The sequence below is a fragment of the Dendrobates tinctorius genome, unplaced genomic scaffold, assembly GCF_039654945.1.
Source record: "Dendrobates tinctorius isolate UK_male_01 unplaced genomic scaffold, ASM3965494v1 ptg000022l, whole genome shotgun sequence".
Lineage (NCBI taxonomy): Eukaryota > Metazoa > Chordata > Amphibia > Anura > Dendrobatidae > Dendrobates > Dendrobates tinctorius.
The window spans coordinates 93,506,352-93,518,980 of NW_027361690.1; the positions used below are offsets into that span (position 1 = coordinate 93,506,352).

The 12,629-nt window shown below is 40.4% G+C and overlaps 1 protein-coding gene across 1 annotated transcript in view; it reads right to left on the reverse strand.

Annotated features, from left to right (window-relative positions):
- Positions 1–12,629, reverse strand: part of ITGA11 (integrin subunit alpha 11) — a 243,032-nt gene that overhangs the window by 68,899 nt on the left and 161,504 nt on the right. Inside the window, exons 12-15 of the mRNA XM_073568948.1 lie at positions 5,295–5,443; positions 4,965–5,105; positions 1,625–1,828; positions 430–560 (exon numbers count right to left, since the gene is read on the reverse strand). Of these exons, the coding sequence (XP_073425049.1) occupies positions 430–560; positions 1,625–1,828; positions 4,965–5,105; positions 5,295–5,443 (625 nt within the window). The remainder of the gene's footprint in view (positions 1–429; positions 561–1,624; positions 1,829–4,964; positions 5,106–5,294; positions 5,444–12,629) is intronic.

Consider the following 12,629-nt stretch of genomic DNA (forward strand, 5'->3'; position numbering starts at 1 on the left):
CAATTTTGTTGATTTGATACTTTATTTATTTGGTGCTTGTTTAGTCAATTTTTTTTTTTGCTTCTAATAATAAATGATTAAAAGTTAGATATTATCAAGTCCGTGTGGTTTCAGTGCATTGCTCTTTAATACAATTTGACTGAATTATCAGTGATTTCTTGTATACCCGTATATAGTGATTAGTAATCTCATCCAAGTGGTGACCACCGGTAATAAAAATGTTACAATTTTTCTCCATTGTACTGTCAAGGGGTTGGAGGCTATTCATTAGCAGACCCATTCTCACCTCAGGTCCCCCAACAGAGGAATGGTCTGATTTGTTGGCGGGTACGTCACTGACTTAGAAGCAAATCGAATAATTAAAAGTAAACTATGAACATTTTTAGGCTTCACACAGGTATATATCTATCTGCAGGATGAATCCCTTACCAAAGCAAAACTGCATTTCCCATGGAACCCACTGCCAGATCCACCAGTCCGTCCTCATTCATATCCATCTCACAATGAATATTGCAGCCAAAATATTCAAGTTTGGAGGGCAGGTCTGCAGCAGCAATGCGCTAGGGTGAAGCAACATAGCACACATGAGAAGAGCAATGGAAACGCTGCAACAGTTGTGAGAAAATATACTTTTAAATGGCAGCCTTGGGCATTGTGAGCATACCTATAGCAAAGAGAGGATTTTCTTGAAAAATGTATAAAATATAACTTTTATTGTTAACAAATTAAAACGTAACCATAGACACACAATGCATACAACTGATCCCAAATCATAGGGTCGTGTAGCTTAATTAAATACCTTCAAGGCTGAAAAGGAGGAGAATAAATAAACTCCCTGTAGACAGCAATTGTAAGCATAAAGAATCAGTAGGTGAATAGAATATACACCATAAGGTAGTACTCAATAACCACATAGGTAACTAAAACAAAAACAACAGAGGGGCACACTATTGCACAATTAATTATAAGTGTCAAAAGTGCAGGTAGACCCATGTGTTTAATTATAAACAACCAAAATGTGGTATAGAGTTACAATAATGTTAAGGGTGGATCAACTTTTGCCCAATTAATTTTGCTTTAATTCAGTAGATGTCCAGCTCAAGAAAAAAACATGTATTACAGCCCATCAGGACATAGAGACCAGTGTCTGCCTCCTGTAACTGTCCATTCTTACGGACAACACGGGGGACTAGAGTGGGACATAAGACCACCTCCCAACGCGTTTCTTCCCACTCAGGGATTCATCAGGGGATCTTACAGTAGGAGAGAGGATGCACGGACTTCCTAAATAGACTACTGGATCCCACTATTCTATCCTGGCCATCGACAACACCGGGAACAGCTGATGGGCTAGAGTGCCGGGTGTCGCATCCCCACCGATCAGACATTGATGGGCCTATCCTAAGGATGGGCCATCAATAAAGTCCTGGACAACCCCTTTATTCAGCTAACAGCTTCCCTTTAATATTACAGTATTTTTTTGTTCTTTTTGCACTGTCGTAATTATACCCAAGTTCAAGATACCTGTCTTACTATCATCCATAAACTAAACTTAAGGCTCCCATACACATGGGTCGTCAGAATAATAAAATAATAAAACTGTAAAGCATCTTTTAGTTCTTACCTGTTTATATCTTTTCAAAATATTCTTCTTAAATCCATGAAATATGTAAATTGCTCCTTTGTGATCATCTTCAAGAGGCGCCCCAACAACCACATCATTGAAAGAATCCTGGTTAAGATCTGGCACGGCAGTTATGGCATATCCAAACCGTGCGTTCTGTGAGCTGTCAATGTCCTGAAGAACGCCGTCGAGAACAAAGTGCTTCTGGAACAAGAGCAGAATGCAGGCACTAGAATGGGCTACCAGGTGTAATTGCATGGCAGAACTATATAGAAAATGAGCCAGAACTGTAAGGAGACCAAGAGTTTTTCTTTTCAACTTTAGTGCTGTGGGTAAATTGTTATTAGATTAAATTAACTGAGACATGTTTATCTGCATTCAGTGTATTCAGGAATATCATAAATGTGTGATGTGGTGGCCCTTGGTTTGCACACTGCTGAGGGACCTCAATATAATACATGTGCCACTTTATCATATCAATGCTCTTAAGAACAAAAGGTAAAAAAGCAGCCTAACTACTCTGCCGTCAGTTTATCTCCAGGAGAACAACGTGCTCGGCCGGTCAATATCTCGCCCGACAATTAGTTGGCCGGCTCTCCCATACACATAGGTGTGTCGGCTGAACCATTCAATATTGAAGAGTGATAATGGCATTAGGCTAATCTGTATAAAGGGCTTTAGTTTTTTTTTAAATTTTCCAAAAAGGGCATGTTTTAAGGAATATCACCATCTTATTTTGGGACCAATCTTAGTCTGGGGTACCTTGCTCCTTACCAGAAGACACATGCATACTGGTGTGTAACTGCAATCCTAATTATTGCAACTGCAGACACAAGATGACATCATTACAGGAGTTTTGCCAAGAACAAAAGTTAATTTTAATTAATAGATCTTGGAATAATATTAACTTCCGCAATTGGATGTGTTAAAATAAAATGTTCCTGCACTGAGATAATCTTATAAATGTGCCCCTGCTGTGTACTGTGTAATGGCTGTGTCTGACGGGGCAGGGACATGATCTGATCATACCACAGCTCCTGGGTAGGGGGGAAGCAAAAAAGAGAGTACTGTATACAGATAGCTGTGATCCTCTGCTGTAATGTCTGTATACTCTTTTTTTAACCCCCCTCTCCAGGAATGATCAGACCATATTCCTGCATGGTCAGACACAGCCATTACACAGTACACAGCAGCGGCACAATTACAAGATTATCTCAGCACTGGAACATTTTATTTACACACATTCAATTCAGGAAATTATTATTATTACAAAATATATTGATTAAAATCAACTTTTGCTTGTGGTAAAACCCCAGCAAGGAGGATCTCTCATCTGCCATAAATATGTCATTTTTTTAACTAGTGTGAATTCCACTGTTCTCCTGAATCTGACATTTTGTTATATTATTTTTTGCTCCTGTGCCTCCCCATTCCTGAGATGTGGCCCCTTCTTCTTTCTATGTAGATTTAGTCCTTTAAATCAAGTACACATGGTCCTCAACTATTTGCTATGGAAATCTTATTAAGGATCATACTCACTTGGCTAACAAGGAAGATTGTTACATTCAAGGAGGAGAAGGCTTTAGGGGGTTTTACACATAGCGATATCGCTAGCGATATCGGTTTAACGTCACCGATTTTGTGACGTTATAGCGATATCGCTAGCGATATCGCTATATGTGATACTTACCTCCGACCGGCTCCCCTGCTGTCCATCGCTGATCGTGCGAGAATGTCCGGCTCCATTTCTCGTCGTCCGCTTCCTGCTGGCGCCGACGAGCGACGCGTGGAGGCGGGTGGGAGGACGTCAGGATCGCTGCGTGTGAAAGGTGAGTATTGTGCGCTGCGTTGCTGCTGCATCACTGTGAGATCTTCAGGTGTGGAAGCTCACTAGCGATCATTTAGCGATGCACCAGCGATCCTGTGGGCCACAATCACTTAAACAAGGCCACCATTAGGTGGAGAGGGAGCTTATATAGTTTGATCATAATGAGTATCACAAAAGCTTAAAGGGAACCTGTGAAGTCAGGATGTTTAGTTGATTGATGTCCTGTTCAGCACATTCACAAACAGAGCGGGATGTCAATCAGCAGTAGGCATGACTGGAAAACAGCCATGGTTGCTCAGACCTGTGCCGCGGTAGGCTTAGTGGGATTATGATGTTGTTTTCTTCTAGCATTCTATTACACCAACATGGTCTGGATGCCCATTAACCCCATCCTGCTCTTCATTTCTTCATTTACTTACATAATACCAACATGACAGGTTTCCTTTAAAGAGGTCCAGTCACCAGGTGTAAAGTGGCCAGTTTTTGCCCTTACTTTATGACCTCTTCTCCCCTGAGTATTACATTGTTTTTTAAATCCACCATATGGTGTTAGGAATATGGGCATTTTTATTTGCTGCAGATTTTTATAGCCTTTACAAAGCCTATGCTTCCTTTGGAACCCCTACTCCAGTCTTTCTGCATGCTCAGACTGGAGCTATGTGCTCCTGTCTGCTGAACTGCGCATTTCTTGGAGGTCTATTGTACGATTTGTTGGGGTCTCAGGACCCGTACTAACTGATCTACAGGCAATCCATGCCTGTGCTAAATATGAAAAATCAGGAACAAAGTTTAGTTACTCTTTAAATTTACCAAAGCAGGATAGGTTGTTTTTGGTTCATGGATTGCAATCTTAAGTATGTGACCCCTCTATATGATTTCCACAATGGAAAAGGATTATCCAGGTTGGACAGCCCTTTTTACACTGGTTAGTCTACTTTCACATTAGCGTTTTTTTGCGCAGCGCATTGTGCGCAATAGAAACGCATGCAAAACAAGGCATCATGCATTTTTGCATGCATTTACGTTTTTTATAGGCATTCGTTCTCTAGGGGTTAAAACCAGTGTCTACACATTTTTACGCCAAAAACGCATGCGCACTAAAATGCAGAAGAATGCATGTAATGCGTTATTTTGTCGCATTCTGTGCGCAAGCGGGTGCATGCATATTTTGACCCAAAAATGCAACAGGTTGCGTTTGGCGCGGATAGGCTCACATGACAAAAAAGCGCATGTGCACGAAAACGCATATGAACGCATGCAAACGGAAGACCATGCACCCCATGTTGAACATAGTGGCGCATGGCGCATGCGACCGATAGTGCACAATGCGCTGCGCTAAAAAACGCTACTGTGAAACCAGCCTTACACTGTTTTAGGAAGGAAACTTTTTTTAAGGGAGACATTACTTATTTAGATAGAAATAATACATTACTAATTAATAAAATGCTAAAATCTGCATACTTGTGAACCCAGCAGTGGTGATTTTCATCAGTATTTCTATGAGAATCTTACTTCTTTCATGATGTATACAGACACTCGACCACGCTCCCGTCCATCACTGAAGAACATAGGTGCTCCAACCAATAAGACATCAGTTACGCCATCATCATCCACGTCTACAGAACCAATCTCGCTCCCAAAATAAGAGCCAATCTACCACCAGGGACAGAAAAAAAATCATAAAACGACCTCATTAATTATCACAATATTGGGAGGGTAATCAGTTACACTATAACTGGAATGAAATGCGATGAATGGTTGTGATGAGCAGAAGCATTTTAGAGTCCATGCATAATGTCCTGCTCGGTAACTATTATGTTCACAGCAATATTCTGTGGCTACCTGATCCCCCAGAAGAGACTGGTGGATGACGAGGTTGTCCATGCCCTGCATACTGAAGATGATTACTTTTCCAGTGTGGTTGAACCGCGGGGCTCCAGAAACATACAGCCTAACACGTTGCAGTGTCATTACAGACGTCACAGTGTAACCTGCCAAATATAGAAGAAAAAAGCTAAGCTAAGCCATATCAGACAGTTATCTAGAATTATATACATATTTAAAAGATATGAACATCACTCAAAAGATCGTATGGTGTTCTTTTGCTGCTGCGCAGTGTTGGAGTTGCAGAAAACATTCATTTTGGACTTATTTCTAAAAAGTTCCTCCTTGGTCTAATCAGACCATAACATGTTTTCACACATGCTTTTGGCACACTTGATGCAGATTTTGGCAAAACATAACCAGGCTTGTATGTTTTCTTTGTAAGTAAAGACTACCATCTTGCCACCCTATCCCAAAGGTCAGATATTTGAAGAATAAATGAGATTGTTGTCACATGCAGTATACAACCAGTACTTGCCATAAATTCCTGAGGCTTTAAAATTGCAGTAAGCCTTTTTGCATTCTCCAAGACTAATTTTCTTCTTGTCTTTTCATCAATTTTTCATGGACATTCAGTTCTAGATAATGACATCGCTGTGCCAAATTTAAGCCACTTCTCTATGACCGTCTTCACAGTGTTACATGATATAATGATATATCTAATGCCTTGAACTTTTTTTGTACCTTTCTCCTGATTAAGGCCAGGTTCACACTTGCGTTTGGCTGGTATGCGCAGGGCTGCGTACTTCTTCCCTTAAGCTTCGCCTACATGGATGTGTCCGAGTGCGTTGTTTTGACGTGTCTGCATGTTGCGTTCCCATGCGGTCGGCGGGCACGTCAAAACGACGCACTCGGACACATCTGCATACAACGCATCTCCCTGCGTACCCAATGTTAAAAATAGGTATGCAGGACGACACAGGACGCATGCGGTAGTAGGTGGAGCATAAGCGGAGCTCAAGGGAGGAAGTACACAGCCATACGCAGACCAGCCAAACGCAATTGTGAACCCGGCCTAACACTGATAACAATGAGATCCCTTTGCTGTGTTGTAAGCTGTTTATGGACCATGGATTTTACTGTAAAATGCAACTAAGAAAATGTCAGGAAAATTCTATTAAAACAGCTAAACTTTATATAGGGTTAATAAGAATCAATGTAAATGATGGCAGCCATGTACTGACTACTATTAACTTGGCATTATGTGTAGACTTTTTATATCCACTGTATGTAAAAATAACATTTCTGATTTGAATTATCACAGATTACTAGAATATTTGGCACAGACAAAGAGTATCACATGAGCAGATGATATAAAGATCTATGCGTTATACTGTATGATATGTGTATAGCACATACTGTATAGGAAGTCTAAGAGCTTGGCTTCGGGGGTACATTATTTTACATAAGTAATATGCAAAATTATATAATATGTGTAGATGATTTTAATAGTTCTGATAAATTGCTGAGTTAGGACCATTAGTTTTGATAAAGGTAAAGTTAAAGAATACTTGGAGGAGCAGGCTGATGATGTTTACAGTAGCTTGATTGGAGCCCACTGGTTTGGCGTCTTCCATAATATTGTTGTAAAAGCCTGAAGTATGGAGGAAAGACAATAATAATGCAGGAGCCGCTCTCCGCTCTTACACATTCTCCCAGCAGCAAATGTGGTGGTGTGGTAAGCAACTCCAGGCAAGTGGCCAGACGTCTTTTCCACAGGACCCAAAGCAATAAGATCCATCCTGGACATTGCGGATATAAAACACTTATTTTCTTCCCACAATTTTCCGAGTGATGTTCCAAGACATAGATCAGAATTCAGAGGTGGACATTAACCCTTAAGATCTGTAATCCTCTATACTGAAAGCACTGATGGGGTAAATCATATTATTAAAAGGATGTCTTTCATGTTAACTGTTATTAATAAGAATTTAGAAATGATAACCTATAGTTCCCGCAGGTTTCTTAGCATTAAAGGGAACCTGTCAGCCCCCATGGCGTTTTTCAGTTAAAGAGCCACAACACTAAGGCTGGATTCTGTGAAGGTGGCTCTTCTTTTTCTGACCCCCAGTAATGACAAAATATTGACTTTTATAATTAGCTCCTCATACCTGTAATGTGTCCCACAGGTATGTTGTGTCCCCCTCTATCAGCCGCCTACCATCCGTCAATCATTCCTGTCCGATGCCTCGGCGCCGCCCACGATCTGTCCATCATGATGCCCCGTGCGTTGCTGCCTCCTCTTGATTTGAATCCTGGCGCCTGCACTGTAACAAGTGTACTCGAGCATGCGCAGTGCGCGCTGCCCGAGAACTGACATCAGACTATTGCGCCTGCACATTGTGGAGGCCCCAGATCCCGCCCCGCAGTGTGTTATGATGTATTCACACTGCGGGGCTGGGGCCTCCGCAACACGCAGGCGCAATAGCCTGATGTCAGTTTTCGGGCAGCGCATGCCCGAGAACACTTGTCACAGCGCAGGCGCCAGGATTCAAATCAAGAGGAGGCAGCGACGCACGGGGCATCATGATGGACAGATCGTGGGCAGCGCCGAGGCACCGGACAGGCATGATTGACGGATGGTAGGCGGCTGATAGAGGGGGACGCAACATACCTGTGGGACACATTCAGCGTCGGACTGGAACACCTTGGGCCCACCAGAGAAAATCATTCTTGGGGCCCACTATGTAGCTGCATAGAGTTAAATACCAGACCACCAATTATGCGGTAAAACACGCTAATATCCGGGTATAATATAAGGTTGTACATGTCTTAATTATGTAGCAGGAGTTGGGGTAGCCCCCTCATAGAATATAAAGCAACCCCCTCACATAGTATAATGCAGCCATCTCATAGAATATAATGCAGCCATCTCATAGAATATAATACTGCCCCCCTCATAGGGTATAATACTGCCCCCCTCATAGGGTATAATGCACCCCCTCATAGGGTATAATGCACCCCCTCATAGGGTATAATGCACCCCCTCATAGGGTATAATACTGCCCCCCCTCATAGGGTATAATACTGCCCCCCTCATAGGGAATAATGCACCCCCTCATAGGGAATAATGCACCCCCTCATAGGGTAAAATGCTGCCCCCTCATAGGGTATAATACTGCCCCCCTCATAGGGTATAATACTGCCCCCCTCATAGGGAATAATGCACCCCCTCATAGGGTATAATGCTGCCTCCTCATAGGGTATAATACTGCCCCCCTCATAGGGAATAATGCATCCCCTCATAGGGAATAATGCTGCCCCCTCATAGGGAATAATGCTGCCCCCCTCATAGGGTATAATGCACCCCCTCATAGGGTATAATGCACCCCCTCATAGGGAATAATGCTGCCCTCCTCATAGGGTATAATGCTGCCCCCTCATAGGGAATAATGCACCCCCTCATAGGGTATAATGCTGCCTCCTCATAGGGTATAATACTGCCCCCCTCATAGGGTATAACGCTGCCCCCTCATAGGGTATAATGCTGCCCCCTCATAGGGTATAATACTGCCCCCCTCATAGGGAATAATGCTGCCCCCCTCATAGGGAATAATGCTGCCTCCTCATAGGGTATAATACTGCCCCCCTCATAGGGAATAATGCATCCCCTCATAGGGTATAATGCACCCCCTCATAGGGTATAATACTGCCCCCCTCATAGGGTATAATACTGCCCCCCTCATAGGGAATAATGCACCCCCTCATAGGGTATAATGCTGCCTCCTCATAGGGTATAATACTGCCCCCCTCATAGGGAATAATGCACCCCCTCATAGGGTATAATACTGCCCCCCTCATATGGTATAATACTGCCCCCCTCATAGGGTATAATGCTGCCCCCTCATAGGGTATAATGCTGCCCCCCTCATAGGGTATAATGCTGCCCCCCCTCATAGGGTATAATACTGCCCCCCTCATAGGGAATAATGCATCCCCTCATAGGGAATAATGCTGCCCTCCTCATAGGGTATAATGCTGCCTCCTCATAGGGTATAATGCTGCCTCCTCATAGGGTATAATGCTGCCCCCTCATAGGGAATAATGCACCCCCTCATAGGGTATAATGCTATATAGATATATAGATATAGAGTTAGATAGAAATAGATAGAAAGATAGATGTAGAAATAGATAGATATAGAGATAGATAGTAGATAATGGATAGAAAGTAGATAATGGATAGATATAGATAGAAAGATTCATAGAGATAGATAGAGATAGATATAAAGATAGATATAGAAAGAAATATAGATAGATAGATCGATAGGTAGATAGATATAGAGATAGATAGAAAATAGATAATGGATAGATAGATAGATAGATAGATATAGAGATAGATAGCTATAGATAGAAAGATATAGAGATGGATAGATATATAGATAGAGAAAGATAATAGATAGAGATAGATAATAGATAGAGATATACAGATATAGTAATAATAATATAGACATATATAGATAGATATAGAGATAAATATATATAGATAGATGGCTATAAATAAAAATAGATATAGAGATATATAGAGATAGATAGATATAGAGATAATAGATATAGAGATAGATAGATATAGAGACAGATAGATATAGAAAGATAGATATAGAGATAATAGCTAGATATAGAGATATGTATAGAGATAGATAGATATAGAGAGATATAGAGATAGCTAGATAGATGGATAGATAGATATAGATAATAGAGATAATAGATAGATATAGAGATAGATATAGAGATAGATGGATAGATCAATAGATAGATAAAGAGAGAGATAGAGATTGATAGATAATGAGATATAGAGATAGATATAGAGATATAGTGTTAGATAGAAAGATAGATATAGAGATAGATATAGAGATAGATATGGATATAGAGATAGATAGATATAGAGATAGATAGATAGATAGATATAGAGATAATATATAGATAGATATAGAGAGAGAGATATAGAGAGAAACAGATATATATATATAGATAGATATAGAGATAGATAGGTAGATAGATATAGAGATAATAGATATAGAGATAGATAGATATAAATATAAAGATAGAAAGAGATAGAGAGAGCGGTAGATAGAGAGAGAGATAGATACAGAGATCGATAAATAGAGAGATAGATATAGATAGATAGATAAAGATAGATAATAAATATAGAGATAACAGATAGATATAGAGATAGAGTAAGATAGAAAGATATAGAGATAGGTAGATATAGATAATAGAGATAGCTAGATAGACATAATAGATAGATATAGATAGATATAGAGATAGATGTAGAGATAGAAAGATAGATATAGAGATAGAGCGATAGATAGAGATAGATATAGATAATAGATAGAGATAAATAGATAGATAGATATAGAGATAGAAAGATAGATAGATATACAGAGAGATCGATATAGAGATAAATAGATAGAGAGATATAGAGAGAGATATAGAGAGAAATAGATATAGATATAGAGATAATAGATATATATAGAGATAGATATAGATATAGAGAGATAGATACAGAGAAAAGATATAGAGATAAATAGATAAAGATAGATATAGAGATAGAAAGATAGATATAGAGATAGAGAGATAGATATAGAGATAGATAGAGATATATAGATAGATAGCTATAGAGATATAGAGATAGATATAGAGAGAAATAGAGATAGATATAGAGAGAGATAGAGATAGATATATAGATATAGATATAAAGATAGATATAGAGATAGAGCGATAGATAGCGAGAGATATAGATATAGAGATAGATAGATACAGAGAAAAGATATAGAGATAGATAACGGATAGATAAATAGATAGGTATAGAGATAGATAGATATAGATATTAGATAGAGATATATATAGATAAAGATAGATATAGATGGTAGCTAGATAGATAATAAATATAGAGATAATAGATATAGAGATAGATAGAGTAAGATAGATAGATAGATATAGAGATAGATAGACATAATAGATAGATATAGAGATATATATATAGAAAGATATAGAGATAGATAGATAGATAGATAGATAGATAGATAGATATAGAGATAGATGTAGAGATAGAAAGATAGATATAAAGATAGAGCGATAGAGATAGATATAGATAATAGATAGAGATAGATATAGATAATAGATAGAGATAGAAAGATAGATAGATATAAGAGAGATAGAGAGAGAGAGATATATTGAGAAATAGAGATAGATAGATAGAGAGAGACAGATAGAGAGAGCGAGAGAGATATAAAAAACAAAACAAAACACAATACTCACCTCTCCTCCTCGCTCCCACGCTGATCCCGGCTTCAGTGTCAGGAGCTGCCCCCTCTGCCAGACACACAGCGGGTGCGCGATGTAGTGACGTCATCGCGCACTGGCTGTGAGCCAGGAGCAGAGAGGACTGAGGGCGGCGCCGGCCGTGATTTACAGATGCAGAGCGGCTTACTGGGCTGGGGGCGGGGCCTCTGGGGGTGGAGACCTGCTTCGCAGTGAATATTCATTTCTCTTTAGCAGCGGGGACAGGGGCTTCTGCCTCCTGACACCCGCTGCTGCTCCGCTGGCAGGGGCCCCCATAGCAGCTGCATGGTGTGCGACACACCACTGGCTGGGGGCCCCTGGAGCAGCGGGGGCCCTAGGCAACTGCTGGCCCTGTATGCCTGCAGGTGCCAGGGCCCACCAGATGCCAGGGCCCACCGGAGAATCCTCCGGTTCCCCGGTGGGCCAGTCCGACGCTGGACACATTACAGGTATGAGGAGCTAATTATAAAAGTCAATATTTTGGCATTACTGGGGTCAGAAAAAGAAGAGCCACCTTCACAGAATGCAGCCTTAGTGCTGCTGAAGGTGGCTCTTTAACTGAAAAACGCCCTGGGGGGCTGACAGGTTCCCTTTAACAAAATGTTTTTCAACTAATAACTTCATATATATATAAAGAGAAGGTATAGACTGTGCAAATCTGATGTGATAAAGGGGGCAGCTACTAAATTGGGAGAAATTCGGAAAAAATGTGTCAAGAGCCAATAAAGGTTTTAGGGGAGATAGGATCTGGGCAAGTAAAGCTGAAGATTAATTTTCTATATTAGTGGAAATTGCTTTGAGGTATTTAAGTTTGTAAACTCCATTATGTGTAACAATGACTTGCCAGGACTGTATACATGTCATATTATAAGCCCCATTGGTTTATAATTGTATAAGCAGATAGGTTATCCCAGATACTTATATTGCCATGTGATACTTTTGGCTGTAGCATAAAATGTTTTATATTCCAAATGAAAAATCATTACTGCTGTGAGAACGCCAAACTTCTGA